This window comes from Perca flavescens, chromosome 23 (genome assembly GCF_004354835.1).
Source record: "Perca flavescens isolate YP-PL-M2 chromosome 23, PFLA_1.0, whole genome shotgun sequence".
In the NCBI taxonomy this organism is placed as follows: Eukaryota; Metazoa; Chordata; class Actinopteri; order Perciformes; family Percidae; genus Perca; species Perca flavescens.
Window position 1 is genome coordinate 10,325,287 of NC_041353.1, and position 19,244 is coordinate 10,344,530.

The window sequence follows — 19,244 nt, forward strand, 5'->3', positions numbered from 1 at the left end:
GTTTGTATTGTATATTTAGTTTACGTATGTTGTGTTTAATTAATCAGCACCACACGCACTGTTTGGTGTCTGGGAATACAACTAAGCTGCCATGTGGTGAATGGTGAATGTGTGTGTGACAGGGTACATTTACAGAGGATGGTAGGCCACCTACCAGATGGTCCACTGCCACAGTGGACCATCTGCAAAATATTGCCCTGAGGTTTTTGTAACTCAGGCTGCCCTGTTACTTTTCTGTGACGTAAATCCCTCACCTCAGCCACAGAATACATTATACAACTAGTCAGTACTTTCCATGACTAGTAAATTGATCTTGATGTGTAAAATCAAGTTTTACTTAATATGTTCCTCTGTTAACAACTATATACTGCTACTTCTGCCTACTCTGTACATATAGTTTGCTTGCTCTTCCTGAGATGACACTTCTTATCTTCTCTCTTCTCTCTCTTTATCTCTCTTCTTTATCTTTGGTAAAAAAAAAAAATAACTGCAGCAATTACAGTGAAATTAAAACTCATAAATAACAATTTCACTTGCACTTGAAGTGGAATGACTGTTTTAGAGGACATTATACATGTCTTTAAAAGAACCACATAATAGAAAAGGAGACACATTTATTTCCAGTCCCTTATAGGTGCAGTTCTCCTTAAAAAGAGGCCTGTGCTGCATCAGAGTAATGTAACGTGAAGTTAATTACAACTTCAACCTGACTTCCATCCATCTGATAAGTTATATCTTCAGTGGCCAGTTATTCACACACAGGGAGTACTCTTTTGTTGGGAATGGTTAACCTTGTGGTAAATCGTATGACTCTGATTTGCCTCAGCCAGCCAATGAGTATCCACACTGTGCACATGACATTCATTATGATAAATGTAAATGAATGAGTGAGTGAGTGGAGTTAACAACTTAACAACATGCACATGTGAAATTAAGAGTGTGCTCCCATCCCTTTTAGTGCATGAGACACTAACCTTTTAATGACATTGATAACATGATCTTAGGGTACAACAGCAGCAAAGGTCTACAGTCAGAAGAGCAGCATTGTGTCAATCCATTTACAGTAGATTACAAATGTATATATTTAGAATCTGTATCTTTGGTACTAATAGTCAGTTTTCTAATTTGTTATCTTCATTGTGTGGGGGGGAAGGGGTTTCCGTTGCCATGTGTTGAAGATAAATGGGAGTTGTAAGTGGGGAACCTCAGAGGACGGGCTTAAGAGGATTTTCCATCTTAACGTCTCACCAACTGTCACAAACAGTCAGTCACCTGGAGGTGATCCCTTTGAGAAGAGTAACGGCCCACTTGTGTGTCTGTGTGGAGGGGAAACATTTCCCCTGGCTAAATTTCTACACAAGTTTAACAAAAAAAGGCACAAAAAAACCAACGGATAACACAACACATACATTCTGTACTTTGCATACTGTATGCACATCCCACCAAAGGCATGAGTTTACACCCTTTTCTGATGTCAGAAACACTCAATAACAAAAAACAAAATTTTTTAGAGTGATTATGTAACACTGGCACTTAGGTGCAAGCTTCACTCGGCAGAGTCAAGGTACAAGTACATGTTGTGTCAGCTTGTGAGTCTAACCTCTGCTTTTTTTAGGATGTGGAGTGGTTACACCAGAGCTTATTTATATACAGACTCATTTTAGCTGCAGTTTTACTTAGCAATGGATTGGAAACCCACATTTTCCACGAGGCCTGGACGTAAGCATAAGAAGCATTACGAAATAATACCTGTGGGTCCTGGTGTGAGAAGCTAAATTTATCATTCAAGTCCGGAGTCGTTAAAAGAAAAAACACTCCTTGGTGCCAAATATTTCCAGAAATGATATGCGTTGTATGTATTTGGTTTTAGTGGAGCAAGACAAAATAAAAAGAACACACCATAGTGATGATCTTGCCGTTTGCGCTGCAAAAATGTGCTGCTTTCTTTGCAAAGCTCATCTCTAGTCCTGTTCATTTTAATTCTGAAATCCTCTTTGTGAAAGTGACGTGGTGCCACCGATAGAAAGCAGGATTAACCCATACATGGAGAGGGAGCCGGACAGAGAGCTTGATAGAGCACTCAGCAGGACAGTAGCACTCACTCCATTCACCGTGTAAAGGAAACGCTCAGGGCAATGAGTGCTTTATCCTACATATAAGTACAGTACAGGGCTCATCTACCCTCTCCATTACCCTCTGCCTATATGACAGAAAATCTTCTCCAAGATTTCGAAGACATCAGCACAACAGCCTCTCCACAACAACACTCTTCTGCTGGCATCATTTCCACGGTGACACCCTCTCAGTGGGAGAATCTCCTAGGTGACGCCCTTTATCGACACGCCTAGAGGTGGCTGGTGCCTTTTTGTAGGCAGGTGCATCCTGTGCAGGGGCAGACGGAGTAGCCTGACACAGGTCTTTTTTCCTCTGTGTGGGAACACCAATGCAGCTCCATTTCTGGTCTGGAAGGCAGAGTAAATAGAGCAGACAAAGGAATTCAGATAAGAATATTTAAAAACAAATGGAGAGTTTGCATTTGTTTTGCAAATTGTCACTCCTCCAAACTTGGGTTATGAGGTTCATATGAAATCAGGGTTTCAAGAAGTTTTCCGTTACACATGTAATCTTCAGCTGTTGGATATTTTCACTGACTTTGTAAATTAAATTTAAAGCAAGCGAGCAAGCAAGCTGCACAGCAACGCAAAGCGAAAGGGCCACTGGATCCTGGGACTGACCTTGGACGGACAATGGAGGGGTATGGTTTTAAGCACTTTGCAGATGCAGCGAGGGAGAGCCAGCAGGTGGATTATCGAAGAATCGTAGGAGACACTCAGCCCCCAGATACCGAATTTTCATCCCAGGAAGGGCAACATTATGTTCGGCAAACCTCACATCATGGCCATGGACATGAAACTGCAGCTCAGAGATACAGTGCCACACGCATCCAGGCTGGTCTAGGCCCAGAGAGGTGAGTTGCTGAGAAAGTATATGGAGAATGAGCCACAACTCAAACAATATTTAGGTTAAAATACGTCAGTTTGTTTTATTATTTTCACAGAATGTGAAAGCTTTTTGTAGCTATTTGTAATTGCAAAGTTGCCTGCTGCAGATTTAATTTCTTACCAGGACGTGTGAGTTCTGCAAAAACATTTGTAAAAGGTCAGACTCCCCAGAATTCACAGCTAATATTGATTCTAAAATGATGCATGTTCAAGTGCAAAAGCAAAAGCAAGACTTAAAATGAAATGGGAGAATACCACAACAATATCAACCCTCAATGCCAATATCCAATGTGAAATCAAATGACAATGTGATGTAAGTCCTCTGGCTTTCATGCTTTACTTTCACTGTCTGTGCCTTCATAAGGCTGCACATGTAAATTAACTTCATGCCGTCGGGTCAGTTTACATGTCCACACACACTTGCATTTGGATCAGTTTGCAAATGCCCTTGAGGTGAAAGCCCTTGCTTTGGATGGCACACTTCATTTCTGAGTTGTTTGAAGGCCATGTAGATCATATTTATGGCTTATGAGTGGATGCTTAAACAATAAAAAATGGCTTATCTTGTAAAGTTGTTTCTGTACACAGACAATTCAGTGATGCAACATCAAGGAAAGAGTGAGCAGCATGCTGCAGGGGGGGATAAACAAGGCTGAATCAACTGCTCAAAATAGCTACAGTGCATAAAGGAACCATTGACCCATATCTGCAATGACCCACATTTAATTTGACACAAACACAGAGTGGGAAACAGATCCAACCATCACCTGTGATTAATATAGAACAAGAGGACTTTGAATTATATTGGGTAACAGAGAATATCATGTGGTTCTGTATTGCATTCAATATCTGAAATGTAATCAGTGACACATCCCTGCAAGAAATAATCAATATATCGGAAATGCCAGCCCCAAATATAGTATTCAAGTTACCTAATTGCCTGTTGAAACAAAAAGTGTAAAAAATAATATCCCTCATTTTTTGGCAGCAGATACAACAAAAACGGTATTGGTAGTGAAACATGTCACTCTGATCTGCTCCATGAAGTTGCAGTATGTAATGTAAGCAATATTAGCAGCATTTTAATATTGCTGCAGTCTGGACTTATTTTAACTACACATACTGTTGTAAAGTTGAATCTATGACAATGCATAGTATTTTATAACATGGCAATACAAGTGGTAAATTGTTAATCTGAAAAGAAGGCTAGTGGAGTAAAAAGACCAATATCCTTTTAAAATATTGGCTATTGGTAGGAAGCATTATGGAAGAATTTAAGTAAAGTACCTCAAAACTGCACAAAGTAAATGTGCATAGCAAAGGTGGAATGTAACTAAGTATATTTACTCTAGTACTGTACTTAAGTACACATTTGAGGTACTTGTACATTATTTTAGTCTTTTCTTTTCATGCCACTTTCTACTTCTACTCCACTACATTTCAGAGAGAAATATTGTACTCTTTACTCCACTACATCCATCTGACAGCTTTAGTTACTAGTTACTTTACAAATTCAGATGTTTGCAAACAAAACACGTGTAGTTTTATAAAATGTGTTTTACTACCCAACTATATAGACTCTTAGTTTATTGACAGAACTATTTGGATCGTTACCAATTTTAAAAACACGTGAGGATTTTTTTCTGCATTGAGTAGGCTACTTTTACTTTTAATACTGTACATTTTTCCTGATAATACATACTTTTACTTAAGTAATATTTTCAATGCAGGACTTTTACTTGTAACAGAGTATTTTACAGTGCGGTAGCTTATTAATAGGCTACTTTTACTTAAGTAAAGGATCTGAATACTTCTTCCACCACTGGTGCATAGTAACTTTCCAACTCCGCCAAAACTACAACCACTGACGTTAAAATGACACAAATGGAAATAGGGAACCATCTTTATTCTAACAACTGGTGTCCAAGGATAGCCTATTGGAATGAACTTGAATGGACTAGCCCTGATTAACCGGTCTGCCATCATTTCACTTGCAACACTTTAACATGTGCACTTACTAACCTTTTTTGTTCCACCGTTAACCAGTGGATCTTGATTACACAAACCATGGATGACACCAGCAGCAAAAATGCAGTAGGTTAAACCATATGTCAATGGGTTAAACACGCCTCTGTGAGGAGGAGAGGGGATGTGACGCTGCTGCTAGTACATAACACCAACACGCACTGTCTGCAGCGACAGGCAGGCAATCACTTCTGAATCACTTTACTGCCAACCAGTACTTTTACATCTTGGAGCCACGAACAGCCTGTTTTTTTTCTTCGATATTGTTCTTCAAGGTAGAAGAAATTACCGTGTCTATCATCGCATTTCTTAGCCTGACTTCTGTAGATTCACAGCTGGGAAGTTGCTTTCCCTTGGTCAACGTGGGCATCAGCTCCAAAAGGTTAGCTATAACGTTAGCTAACGTGACTTCGTCTAGGATATATGCTGTAACGTTATTGTACGATAGCTAAGAAGCTACGTAGTTTAAACCACTTGGTAACCTATCTATCCAACGCTAGAAAAGCTTGATTTTAAAAGTCTCTGGATCGTTTTCTGTAGGTCAAGCCAAAATAACCAAGCCGCTAATGCTAAATGCTAACGGCTGCTCCCACATGTCCGTAAGTTTAACGTAGTGTGGACTCGGCTCATGTCTGGTCTGCCAAAAGTTCAGTTGCACGTACATTAGTAGACTATTAGAATTAGACTAACTCTCAGAAGGTGTTGTAATGTTTGCTAGACCGTAATGGTTGGTGACTAAACATGTTCAGACATTTGATTTAGCTACTCTAAATAGTGCTGCTTTGTGCATAATGTCAGTTTCCAACACACTGCTATGGTTAACCAGGTACTTCTGAGGTGAGAGGTGTGGCGGTCTAAAATGGATACTAGCATGGGTAATATAACGCAGATTATAGCAGCTTTTACTGTATAAACAAGTAGCATATTTTAACTAACGTTACGAATGTGCAGTGCAAGGAGCTAACTAGATAACGGTAATGTCTGCTAGCGCCTGATAATGCAATGTAGGTCACCAGGCCAGTAGCTAACTAGAGAAAAAACGACATTTTGAGGATGTCGTGTTCTTCTTTGGACAGCGTTTCAGTGAATATGGTTTTACCATTACCTTTTAAAATAGTGTAATGCGTGGTTCAGTTAAATGTTAGTAAGTCACCCGGCCATATTTTGCTTTAGTTGAATTTCTACAGTGACTTATGCGTTTGTGGTACTTTGTGTGATCTAATGTTAAGTAACGTATTCTCCCGTGATGTCTCCATAGCAGTCAGAAAAAACTATGCCTCTATTTAGTGTGTGCAACATTGTTACAAGTGTATTGACGAATTATTAATAGCTTGTTTTTGCAAGCAGATGAAGCTGTTGCCACGCAGGCGCACTAACCTGCAGCTGGCTAAGGGATGTTGATGTTGCTATGGTTATGTCTTTCTGTGAGAAGGTCACTAAAGCTCTGCCTGCAAAGTGGATGTGTTCTTGCAGAGCATCCTTTTACTGTCTTCATGTACATCTCTTTATCTGAGTGGCTGGGCTGCACAGTTGATTGAAGTTGGCTCTTATCATTTGGCAGCATGGCGGATTACTTAATCAGCGGTGGTACAGGCTATGTCCCTGAAGATGGACTCTCAGCTCAGCAGCTCTTCTCGATTGGAGATGGCCTAACATACAAGTAAGTTTCCCTGCATCACAAACTTTTATTTGATTTTCCGAAAATCTCAGTAAAGTAATGACATTCATTCAAAGTAAGGTCTCCTGATTTTAAAACCTCACCTGCGTGAAATGGTGGGTGAAGTGTACACAGGAGTGCTTTGTAATGGCCAACACATTTTGAACCAGCAGATCTGACCAACAGTGCGTTGGCTCCGATGGTCATACGGCTGAAGAGCTATGCTCTAAAGGAGAGGGGTTGACTTACAAGTGAGTAACACAGTCATCTTCAAACCGTTTTGAAACTGTGCTGTTAAAAATCCTTTGTCTCTCCAAATAGTGAATCCATAAAGAGGAAGCAAATGACAGTCCCTCCAAAGCAATCTGGTGCCATAAAAGTGCATGAATGGAGAAGATAAATGTTGGGCTTAATGGAATGCTCAACCTGATCTTGGTCATGGGGATCAAATTTGCTTCTGGTGCACATAACTGCATTATTAACTTCAACTACCCATCAAAGTGCATGACCTGTCCTGTGAATGCAACATGCATGCCAGAACAGCTCATGCACTTTCTTATAATCACTTTGCTTTACCTAAAAGTAATAATTAAGTACTAATTTAATTTTTTTCTTACTTTACCTCACTCAGCTCTGGTAAGCAGTCTGGTGATAAACAAGAAATGCGTTGTATTTGCACTTTTTATTAGGATTTTGACTGAATTATTTTTTCTTTGTTAATCCTTGTAACCATACTTTTATTTTCCTAATCATGAATAACATGAAGCAAAGTGTTGTGCAACGTAATTATAGTGGGTGTTGTACACTGAGAAGCATGCCATTTCTTTTAAAACTTTCTCCTAAATCCATCACAGTGCTTAACCATTTGGACATGTTTGCCACAGGTTCTAACAACCTCTCTAACATCCTATTCCGAGCGCATTTCAACGCCTACGGTGGCAGAACCCGAAATTAGCTCTTAGTATCTCCATTGTTTACACGCAGCTGTTCGAGCCACTCCAATTGGTCTTGTTTCGTATTGTCGTTTTAATTCTCTTTTCTGCTTCCCTTGCGAGTAATCTCCCCCTGGCATTCGTCACGGTGCCACAGAGTTTAAAAGCGCGAAAGGCGGAGGTATGTCCCTCTTTGGCTAACGTATTTTAAAGATGGAGGCACTACATGGCTGCCGTCATTCGAGCGACTCACTAGTGTGTATTCTGAATGATTCTGAATGGCACTACGCTTACAAGAATACTTTGATTAGTTGGTGGAATTAATTACACATGAATGAGCACATATTTGTGAAAGAACAAAGGGGGTTTTGCAAAGAATCAGCTAAAAAAATGACACAATGTAGGTTTAAGTTTAGTTGGAAGGTTTTATCAACCAAAAATCCACCAGTTATTTGCTCTAATCATGCTGCTCCTGCTTTACAGAAGCTAATTGAATAGAAAACGTAATGGTGTTTGAGTGTGTCTGCGTGTGATTGAACAACCTCCCCAAACTGTAATGAAGTGCATCACGGCCGAAGGAAGGTTTGCGCACATGGTGGCCTGAATTGACCTGTGTAATGCAGGAGGAATTGGGGTGGATGGGGTTGAAAGCGTCTGCATCACCAAGCCATTTGTCCTCTGTCTGACCCCTTCATAACGCCAGTGTGACAAATACAGATCTATTGGAAGCGTTTCAGCTTCTGTTGCAAGATTTAAAATGTATGACCACTTTCCTTGTATATCCCCAATGACTTGATCAACACACATGCACTCCTGTCACAGGTACAAGATAGATATTGCTAATTTATCTTTTTAGTTTCTTTTTATATTTTAGGTTATTAGTTAAAGAAAAAGGAAGTAAGACACCTAGGGAAAGTGAAACCGAGGTACAGCAAGGTGGGCATGATTGTGAACATGCCCTTTTAATCAATGCTACTTTTTAAACTCATGTTTAATCAATGCTACTTTTGAACATTTTTCTGTAGACACTGCTGAAACACCCTAGAAAGTTAAGGTTGTGTTTTTGCCTCATCATAGCCCTAGATGTTAGCTTTGTTTGTTAACTGTATTGTGAGCTAAGGTGATGCACTGTAAATTACATTTACGAACAATCCCTGTAATCACATGCCTCTTATGCCACTTTCTCACTCAAGCTCCAGGCATGTTAAATACGGGGTCAGGGCGCCCGGATAGCTCAGTTGGTAGAGCGGGCGCCCATATATAGAGATTTACTCCTTGGCGCAGCGGGCCCGGGTTCGACTTTGACCTGCGGCCCTTTGCTGCATGTCATGCTACACACATATGATTTAAACCATACACTATACTACATACTGTGTTATTCAATCTGTGGTCTGGAGGAGTGTTCACTGATCATTGACCGAACATTTACAGCCTTATGGCCAAGTTACTCAGCAAACGGAAACCAACTCCTATTAAATGATAAATTTAAATATGAAGTAGTTGATTACCTCAAACGTAGGGCTGGCATAATGGGACATATTTCTGATTGTTGTAACACTTACAGAATGACTACTGTAGCAAATAAATCCCTGCTGCTAACTGTAGTGTAATAATGGTCCTCTGTCACCTTCCTCGTCACACAAACCAGTTAAAGTCAGACATGCAGGTGTTACTCATTCTGAGTTCACCCTGTTAAACTTGCTGCTACAATTACAAAACACTGGATGCCATGCTTTCAGCTGAATTGATGTTTTTTGGGTGGGGTGTTTCTCCTTTATGCCTGGGCAAGGACAGGTGTTGGTACAAGCAGGGGAAGATCAATTGTGGCCTCTGATTGTACTTTGAAACACTCCCGCTTAGCGTCATGCATTTGTCTACACCTACCACTCAAATGAAAACCATAATAAGGCAACACCAAGCCAGTGTTTTCTTTAGAATTCAAATGAGCTCCGGTGTAGCGCTGACCCTCAGTCAGTAGGAGCAGCCTGTGTGTCGCAGCTGAGGTTTGTGGCTGCTGCTAAATGCTAGCAGATGTGTGCTGGACTTCTGCTTGTCCCCACATTGATGTTTGTGGCTGTTTTTTACCTCCAAAGTGAGGGAAACAAATAGGACTCCTCCCTTGTAGTGTCCCATCTTTGGCGACTATTTCAGACCTTCCTTTCCTTCCACCCACTCTTGAAGCAGCAGAGATCTGTTAGCGGGTCAGCTCTCTACCTTCACTCTCAACTCCCATTCTCATTTAGACTCTGTTATGTACTGCTCATCATCTACCTGTTTGACATACCCTCGCTCTGTAGTTTCCTCCCAACATCCATCCTTCCTTATTCCTCCATTTTTCCTTCGGCCCACTGCCTTGTTTATCACACCCACGTATGCAAAAAAAAAAATGAATACAGGCTGTGGTTTAAAAACAAATGCACTGATACAGTGTACTACTGTACATAATGCACCCAGCTACACCCAGTGTCTGTGCTCAGCCACTATGTAACTTAGCAATAGTCTGGGAATCATGGGGAGACCTAAAAGAGTATCCAACAATAGGTTGCAGGCTCTAAACTGGCGTTGTCCTAGTTGAAATTCTTATACAGAAAGAAATGAGTAGAGATCAGGTAAGGACAAACTAATTAAATATCTAACACATGTATAATTCAAATGTTCATTGAAGTTGCTTGACATTCAAAGTCAAAGTCTCATTTGTGTTTACCCAAATTATTATTTTTTAAACACAATCTTGTTCAATAGTATTCACCATTTGATTGCTTTTCAATTCACCCTGTGAGCACCTTTTTATAATGTAGACAAACATTTTCAGTTCTCTGTTTGGAGATATTTTGCTGACTTTATGCAGATTTTGTGTTTCCATGTTGGTTTAAACATGATCTCTTTAGCTGCTACTATTTTTAATGGATACTTTTGAACATCACAGCCATGCTTAGTTGCATCAGCCCCTTAACTTTACATTTTGCTTATGTCTTTCAGTGACTTCCTGATATTGCCGGGCTTCATCGACTTTACCTCAGACGAAGTGGTGAGTACACCTATGTGTGAAGGACATACTTGAGAATACAAAAGGGCATGTAAGGTCGGTTGTTGTTTCAGAAGATTGTTGCAAGTATCCGTCACATCTGAGAAGAGACTTTCCTGGGTATTTTAAAGACAAGCCAATCATTTCTTTAGTTTCTTCTACACCCCTCATGATGATAATGTGGCACTGTCAGCAGACAGACCATTCTTGGCAGAGCCACTTCCTAAACCATCAGACTTATTACAGTGCAGTCTCTTTTTAAAAAAAAAAAAAAGAGAGGAAAAAAAAAAGTTTTAAACAAACCTCTCTACTCCAGACCTCAAACACGTTTATAATAACAGCTCTGGTTTTTGCCCATTTAAAACCATCTGCATCATTCCTTCTCGCCCAGCTATTTTTGCCCAATGTGGTCACCCACTGGCTGCTCTCTCACCCTTGTGTTTACATTTGTGTCTGGTCCGTTGCTCATCCACCTCTCTCAGCAGATGAAGGGAGAGTTAATCTTAGGGCTTTAGATGAAATCCCTCACTTCTGCTTCGTCCATCTCAGCGGATTGTAATTTAATTGATATCTCTAATGTCTCCCCGTTTCCTTCAGAGTTACTCCCTCGTTGCTGTGTGAGATGCTTTTCTGCCTTGCCATGTTGTCATGGGCTGGCTGTCTCAAAAGAGTCTTTGTCTTGCCCTAGTTTTTCCACAGGATAGTGCTTGAATAACACAAATGCTTCCACATTTGGCCTCTGTCACCAATTTGAATGAAGTAGTTAATGTTCACACAGGGGCTCGGTAGATCGGACTGACATTTGTAATATACTATCTAGCTTTTGTAAGGTGTTGGAAACACGAAGAGGGGCCACATGTGCGTGGAGCTGTTGTGGGAATTTCTTCGGGGTCGTGATGTTCTCGACATGCTTTCCTAACTCTCAGTTGAATTTAGCAGGTTAGTGCAGTTGTGCTTTCTAAATGGAGAAGGGATGTTAGTTGAGTTCTCCTGCCTTGGCCGTGAAGCCCTGAGAAAAGCCTCCATAGTTTATGTCTGTCACAGATAAGGAGTAGAAGCTTGGACACCTAGAACTCATTTGCTGGTTTCCCATGTGCAAGGAATGTCATTATTTTCACACGCACAGTTGACGATAGCAGAAGCTGGTGTTGGCTGTTGTGGGAATCAGTCCGATATTAAAGTTAAATTTGGAATTTGAAGACACAGTGGTATGGCTCATTTGTATTTTTCCAGACAGCGTCAGGTTTCTGTCCCAGAGAGGACGTAATGTGTTTTTGATGGAACATGCCGTTTCTTTTGTTTGCAGAGATCTCATATCACAGACGAACACAAAATGATGCACAAAAGTTTAAACGATGTACACTTTTACTTAAAAGGAGCTCATTTAACGTACCTCGATTTTTAAAAAGTCTGCTAATTGGCCTCCATGTTCTTTAGTGTCATTTAAACAGATTTAAAGTGCTCATATTATGCTTTTTCCCTTTCCTTTATTGTTATATATCTTTTTTGTTTGTTTTATAGGTTTACGAAGTGAAAAAGGCCAAAGTCCACCCAAAGGGACTTATCATCTCCAACAGAAAACACTGTTTACAAATTGCTCCAAACAGCTCTATTGTAGTCCAGCCTTTACTTCCATGAAAAACGTGCATCACTTTGTAACACGCGTTATAATGCTCGCCTAGCTGCTAGCGTGGCACGCCCTCATACTCTGCAACTGACTGGCTAGTTGTCCTTACCTAGCTACTGAGCATGTGCGACTCCCAACAAACATGGAACAGAAGTGAGATGCCTCACTCTGTTGCTAAAACTGAGAGCTCAACACACAAGGTGAAAAGAAGAGCTACAGCAATGGGCAGTACAACATAAAATATGGTGTTTTCTGAAAATTAAACTACAAACTTATTCTGATACATCCTCCTAAATACAATGATGAACCTGAAAATTAGCATAAATATGAGCACTTTAAAGGTAAAACCACTTGAAGACACAATTGTACAGTGTATTGAATCTGCCAAGTTTAGTCTGCCCCCTGGTGGTTCATGTGCAAAATAACAGAAACAAGCTCCTCTTTGTGAAGGCATTAATGTGCATCCCCCTTCTTTTTGTCTCTTAGGACTTGACATCAGCGCTGACCAGGAAGATCACATTGAAGACCCCTCTCATCTCCTCCCCCATGGATACTGTCACAGAGTCGGCAATGGCAATTGCTATGGCTGTAAGACACTGCTTTGCCAAAACTGCTGGTATATTAAGGAACCAATTTTTCGTGTATTGCGTAATTCTATTTTGAAATGTTTTTTTTTTCTTTTCTCTATTTTGGTAGCTAATGGGAGGCATTGGTATCATCCACCACAACTGCACACCAGAATTCCAAGCCAATGAGGTCCGCAAGGTTAAGGTAAACTATGATTATCCTTTTTAACGTTTAAAAGGACAATTTTCTAAATTTGTGTTTTATGTCACACCATCTTAGCATTTTCGTAGTTAAGTCTTGTTGTCATCACCATTACACACGTGCATGCATGTACAAAACAAAATACTAAAATACATCAAAAGGACTAAAATCTCACCTTGACCTGTCTTCTCCTCTTGTACCGTTTTGTCCCTATATAGGTTCTGGTAATTGTCTTCCAAGTGTGTGTGTGTGTGTGTGTGTGTGTGTTTTTTGTGTGTGTGTTGTGTGTTACTGTTTTCTTGTATTGGCATATTAATGTGTGTTTCTCGCTGTGTGATGTTTTGCGCTGCTGCACACAAACAAAGAGGAAAAACAAACCGCAATCCTTTTCGTTTGGTTTCTCTTGGTTTCCAGAGGTTTGAGCAGGGTTTTATCACAGACCCAGTTGTGATGAGTCCGCGCCAGACAGTTGGGGATGTGTTTGAGGCCAAAGTAAGACATGGCTTCTCTGGTATTCCTGTCACAGAGACAGGCAAAATGGGCAGCAAACTGGTGGGCATCGTCACCTCCCGAGATATTGACTTCCTTTCTGAGAAAGACCGTGGCAAACCCCTTGAGGAGGTGTGTATTTTTATGCTTTCTTTTTTCAACTGTTTATCCATCAGTTGAAAAATGTTTGTTTTGGGATCACTCATTTAATTGTTCTAACATCGAAATTATGCTTACATCCTATCCAAGGCCATGACAAAGAGGGAGGAGTTGGTGGTGGCTCCAGCCGGTGTTACACTGAAAGAAGCCAATGATATTCTGCAGCGCAGTAAAAAAGGTGAATACAAGTTCATGTGTGGCAGCAGCTTTTTCTAGTTCTCATGCAATTTAATAACCTCACTTTCTCTGTAACCAGGCAAGCTTCCCATTGTAAATAATAACGACGAGCTGGTGGCCATTATTGCCAGGACGGATCTGAAGAAGAACCGGGACTACCCGCTGGCCTCCAAAGACTCTCGCAAACAGCTGCTGTGTGGCGCCGCCATCGGCACCAGGGAGGATGACAAATACAGACTGGACCTGTTGGTGCAGGCTGGAGTGGATGTTGTTGTACTGGTGGGTGCTTTTTGATGGTTGAATTAATTATGGCTTATGTATATCCTATCGCTGGTGCCAGTCTGTAATAAATGTGTGAGAATGCTAAACCAAAGTTAGCGGAGGTTGCCTAAAAATCCATACTGTTTTAGAGGACTTCCACTGATAAAGAGGAAGTGTGCTGTACTACTACTACTACTATATACTACTATATACTACTATACTTGTGGACAGTGTAAATTAATAGAACCATAAATCAAATATGGTAGAGTTCCATGACTCAAAATACTATAACTTACTGGGAACTTACTTTTTTAAATATAATTTAATCTGGAAATTGACCTTAGGCGCTAAAGGTAAAGTATTGTCTAAATGTACAGTAAGTGTGCAGAATGTGTGTTCTCTGCGTGTGAAATATGTCTGTATAATACACACATGTCTGCATTCCTTAGCCTGTATTCTGTTAAGACTACTGAATCCTCAGGTCCAACGCCAGTGTACTTAAACCATGAATGTTTTTGGATCTCCAGGACTCTTCGCAAGGCAACTCGGTGTATCAAATCAACATGATAAATTATATTAAACAGAAGTATCCAGAATTGCAGGTGGTGGGAGGAAATGGTAAGTTTGTTGAAAAAAAAAAAAAAAAAGAAACACTTGTTGCCTCAGTTAATATACATGTCAGTGGAAATACTGTTAGTCAAGCAACTTTGATTTTGTTCACATAGCATTTTTTTTTTTTTTTTTTTTTTTTTTGTAGATTTCTTATAATGTCACCAAAACATAATGGTTTGCACACATTTACTGACACATTTGTATTCTTTTTACCTACAGTGGTTACAGCCGCCCAGGCCAAGAATCTGATTGATGCTGGTGTCGATGCTCTGAGAGTCGGCATGGGCTGCGGCTCAATCTGCATCACTCAGGAAGGTACTCGTCCTTGTTTTTAAATCTCCTAAACGCAAAAAAAGATTTTTATTTTCTCATTATCAGATTACCGGAAAAGCAGGAATGGAATTTCATTTGAGATAAATGGTTAATGTATAGCACTACGTTAAAACAAAAGATAATGTTGTGATGACAGAACTGGCCATATAAAAGAATAAACTGGGACACCAAAGCATATATATTAGATTGTAGCACCTCCGTGCTTGCTGTACCTGTTCTTAATCTGGCTATAAACTACAGTGAGAAGAAAAGGCTTGGTTGCTAATGGTAAAATACCCTGAGATCCTCCTAGTTGTCATGGTGATCTGCCAAGGCCCCATTCTGGGTTGCCATGGGGACCGGCCTCTCGTGCTCAGACTGGGTCACGTTCGCCAAGAAGAACAGAAGAGACATGTTGCAGCAAAGAGCCACGAACCTAAAATAACTGTTAGTCTCAGTGAAATAGACACTGCTTCTTATTTTATAAGCTGGTTGCTGTTGTGTCCAAAAGTCTGATCTGACTTTCTTTTTTTTTTCTTCTTTTTTTTAAACCTGATTTTTGTCATGTTGATATGCTTTCTACCTTCTAGTCATGGCATGTGGGCGGCCCCAGGGGACCTCTGTGTACAAGGTAGCAGAGTACGCCAGGCGCTTCGGTGTGCCAGTCATTGCTGATGGCGGCATTCAGACTGTGGGCCATGTGGTGAAGGCTCTGTCTCTTGGAGCATCGACTGGTGAGATTTCACAGATTAGGACACACAGATGTAACATTGTGAGAAGAAGGCCTTGTCTTAATGGTCATTTTTCATAGTTTTTTAATCTTCGAAAAATCCAGTCTTCATAGCAATGGGGTTTATCACAGCAGCAAGGATGTTCGCTTGGGTAATAAAACAACAGATAATTCTCTCCTTCCTGTCTCCCACTCCAGTTATGATGGGCTCGTTGCTAGCAGCAACCACTGAGGCTCCAGGGGAGTACTTCTTCTCAGATGGTGTGCGGCTGAAAAAGTACCGTGGTATGGGCTCCCTGGACGCTATGGAGAAGAGCACCAGCAGCCAGAAACGCTATTTTAGGTATGTGGGAGGCTAAAAGTAGTGAAGGCCAAAATTCCAGAGCAGCGATCACAATGCGTGATTCCAGTGGAGAAATTATTTTTCTTCTTCATTTTTTTGTCTTTCCACAGTGAGGGCGACAATGTGAAGGTAGCCCAGGGTGTGTCAGGTTCGGTCCAGGACAAGGGCTCCATCCACAAGTTTGTACCTTACCTGATAGCTGGTATCCAGCATGGCTGCCAGGACATCGGGGCAAAGAGTCTTTCTGTTCTCCGGTGAGTAGCATGTGGGTCAATTACTGGTTATAATGCAGATATTAACTTTGATGTGCATTATATATGACCATCTTTCTATCTTTTTTTAAGTTCCATGATGTACTCTGGAGAGCTGAAGTTTGAAAAGAGGACCATGTCTGCACAGGTGGAGGGAGGAGTTCATGGACTTCACTCGTAAGTACAAAATCTGGACTGAAAGTTGGACTGAATTGTAGAGGCAGTTTCTGCACTGAGAGCAGGTTATGTCATCTGTCAGTCCCAGAAGCACACATGGAACTCTAAACTGTGGTTTCTTTGTCGACTCTCATACCTGTAGATGATTTTCATCACAACATTGCTAAGAAACAGCTTGGCTCTGATATTACTCTACTTCCTGTTATGTGTTGGCATTAGCAAATGCAGCAGTGGGAAATAAACCTGCTCCATAGTTGCACAAAACAAGGGGCATTAACTTTAACTTGACTAGCAGCATGCTTTATCAAAAAGGACTGGACAGGCTGTATCGCATGTCCCACAGTGACTCTTGTGCAAATGCAATTTAGCAGTTTTCTGCCAAATGCATTCAGAAAACATGTTAACGGGTAGATGCAATTTGCTGAATTAAAGTGAGTTGCAGTTAGCGTACTTGTAGCAGCTGAAGTCATTTTATATTCGAGCATGCGCTGATTTCTCTCCGATTCTTCTCTGCCTCCACAGTTACGAGAAGCGGCTTTACTGAGTGGGGGGATGGAGTGCAGATCATCGTTGCACGTGACGCACCCAATCTAACAGTGACCAAATGTTAAGTCGCCACTTCTGCTAAAATACGCACCACCCACTACACCATTTTGCCCCATCCTCCGTGGTATCCACCGTTACTCTCTCTCTCCGATCCCAGCCAGCTGCTTTTGGGAGGAAAGGGGCAAAGTAGCGAAGGGAGAATCTCCAAACCGACACCCGACTCTCTGAACACCTGGGATTTTTGCACTCAAGAAGTGGCGCATCAGGGATTTCGGAATGACGTACGCACCTGTATCTTGAGTATGCAGCCGATCCCAATTTAGCGTGTGGCTTGAGAGTAGTGAGAGAATGAATTGCGTGCCTGTTTGGTGAATTAAGGGTAGTGTGTGTCCAACTCTGTGATATAGTTTAAAATGTGTCTTGGGGCAAGTAAGTGAAGGTGCAGTGTGTTAATATTAGGGAGTCTAAAATAGCCATGGTGCAGATCACATCAGCATCTTATCTGGCTTTTTTAGGATCCACACTTACCAGCCTGCTCCCCATCTCAAGTCTTATTTCAGCTCTTACATACACTCTTAGTATGTGCAGAAAACAAGACGAAACACTTGTCTCTTTATGTGCAGTGTGTCGGTGTTTCATGGCAATCTTACCTTATTTTTTTTGTCATCACAGCTATAAGCTACTTAATGAACAGTAGCTGCTTACATTTCAGCGCATATTGTTTCCTTCCTGTATTGTGGATCCCGAGGTACGAGATATTGGTCGTGACGATTATTCTTTCGACTCTGTATCCTCCAGTGTCCCCTATAATCAATAGACGCAACCCAGACCCGCAGTCTTTACTACTGTGGACGTTCATTTTCCCTTCAACGATCTCTTGACAAATAATCAGTATCCCATTTCAGTGCATAGTGTTCATATGTTGAGCATGGAAGGGACCAAAAGCTGAAGATCAGGAATGTTTGAAAGAAAAACGTAATCAAATCAATCAAAAATAGTTCATAATGAGGACAAAGTACTATTTCTCTAACCTTAATTTGAATACTTTTAGATAAAGAAAAAAACTTTATATTAAACCTGTATTGTCTTTGGAGGGCTTTGAATTGAGCATGAAGTGTTTTTGATATGCATGTTTGTTTTTTCACTAAGCCGAACATGGCTGTATTTATATTCTGCTTTATTGTAATTGCATACATACTGCCAAGTGTCTTTACACTTCCTCTGACACTTTTCTTTTGTAATTTCAAAACCAAAATTGGCGCAAGAAGTCACTTGTTACCTTGTCGGTTGTTCATTCCTGCATTCTCAGTGTGGCATAGGTTCTCTGTTACCATAGGTGTATTTTAGTTCTGATTTATTTGTTTCTTTTTACCAGAGATATGCCTTGAAACGGGGATGAATAAAATCTGTGACAGCTCAGTGCAAAAGTATAAAGCTTCACACCCTCTCGCCTCTTTTTCTTACTTTAAAACCGAATCGCTGTGTTCGTTGTTAGCTTACGTAGGGGTAGGCTTTGCCAACATTTTCATACTGGATGTCCTTTTGGCCAGATGTAATATTATTCCCAGATTATAATAGTTGAGTTGCTTTCTCGAACATACTATGTACTTGACCCTGCACAGGGTTCACTTGAGTAACAAAAGCCTTGCAATTGGACTAAATAGCAAAATAAATGTACATGAAAATATATGAAGAAATATATACAATAGCTACCTATATCCAGTTGCAAGTGACTGCTGTTTCCCATCTAAAAAGAGAATTCAGGTTTATAAAATGTCTTTTTTGTAAAGTACAGAGTCCTGTTAGTCCATCTAAAAAGCACAAATCTAGGGAATAGTGAGTTATGTGTTTTCAGTCTGCAGTATATTGCAAAGCTACAGTTGCCAGAACATAATGGTCGCTTGTCCAACCAAAACCATAAGCATGCGCTTTTAAGATGGATGGAAAAGACTCAGTATTCATAAATCCATTAGTTTTTTTTTTTTTTTTTAAGAATATCACTTTGAAACGTGTTTACAGTAAAACACTCAACAGAGAAGTTGCTTTTGCTTTCAATATGGTAAAAAATAAATAAATATAAAACTGTGTGTGGACTATTGTTTTTCTTTTTTTGTTTATTGAACATGAGCTGCACTCACATTGCCGGATATC

At 40.5% G+C, this 19,244-nt stretch overlaps 1 protein-coding gene and 1 long non-coding RNA gene across 6 annotated transcripts; one reads left to right on the forward strand and one right to left on the reverse strand.

Annotated features, from left to right (window-relative positions):
• Positions 1 to 1,117: 1,117 nt before the first annotated feature.
• Positions 1,118 to 5,673, reverse strand: LOC114549970 (uncharacterized). Its single transcript, XR_003691633.1, has 3 exons — positions 5,025 to 5,673; positions 2,736 to 2,976; positions 1,118 to 2,462 (listed from the first exon to the last, which is right to left on the reverse strand). It is a non-coding gene; the product is annotated as an uncharacterized LOC114549970 (long non-coding RNA).
• Positions 2,733 to 18,983, forward strand: impdh1b (IMP (inosine 5'-monophosphate) dehydrogenase 1b). Of its 5 annotated transcripts, none has more exons than XM_028570342.1 (16): positions 5,122 to 5,302; positions 6,589 to 6,687; positions 6,855 to 6,935; positions 10,596 to 10,644; positions 12,755 to 12,856; positions 12,965 to 13,039; positions 13,451 to 13,657; positions 13,775 to 13,862; positions 13,941 to 14,140; positions 14,650 to 14,740; positions 14,954 to 15,049; positions 15,637 to 15,780; positions 15,975 to 16,119; positions 16,230 to 16,373; positions 16,464 to 16,547; positions 17,070 to 18,983. In XM_028570342.1, the coding sequence occupies exons 2-16, from the start codon at positions 6,590 to 6,592 to the stop codon at positions 17,089 to 17,091; spliced, it is 1,626 nt and encodes a 541-aa protein (XP_028426143.1). In that variant the 5' UTR covers positions 5,122 to 5,302; position 6,589; the 3' UTR covers positions 17,092 to 18,983. The 5 variants fall into 5 exon arrangements, with proteins under 5 accessions (XP_028426146.1, XP_028426143.1, XP_028426142.1 ...); XM_028570341.1 differs by having other exon boundaries at positions 5,123 to 5,409; XM_028570343.1 differs by having other exon boundaries at positions 5,123 to 5,409; positions 6,858 to 6,935.
• The last annotated feature ends 261 nt before the right edge of the window (positions 18,984 to 19,244 follow it).

Coding starts and splice junctions, on each gene's coding strand:
- impdh1b (XM_028570345.1), top strand. CDS start 2,748: ATGGAGGGGTATGGTTTTAAGCACTTTGCAGATGCAGCGAGGGAGAGC. Junction 12,857..12,964: donor CAATGGCAATTGCTATGGCT/GTAAGACACTGC, acceptor CTATTTTGGTAG/CTAATGGGAGGCATTGGTAT. Junction 14,741..14,953: donor GCAGGTGGTGGGAGGAAATG/GTAAGTTTGTTG, acceptor TTTTACCTACAG/TGGTTACAGCCGCCCAGGCC.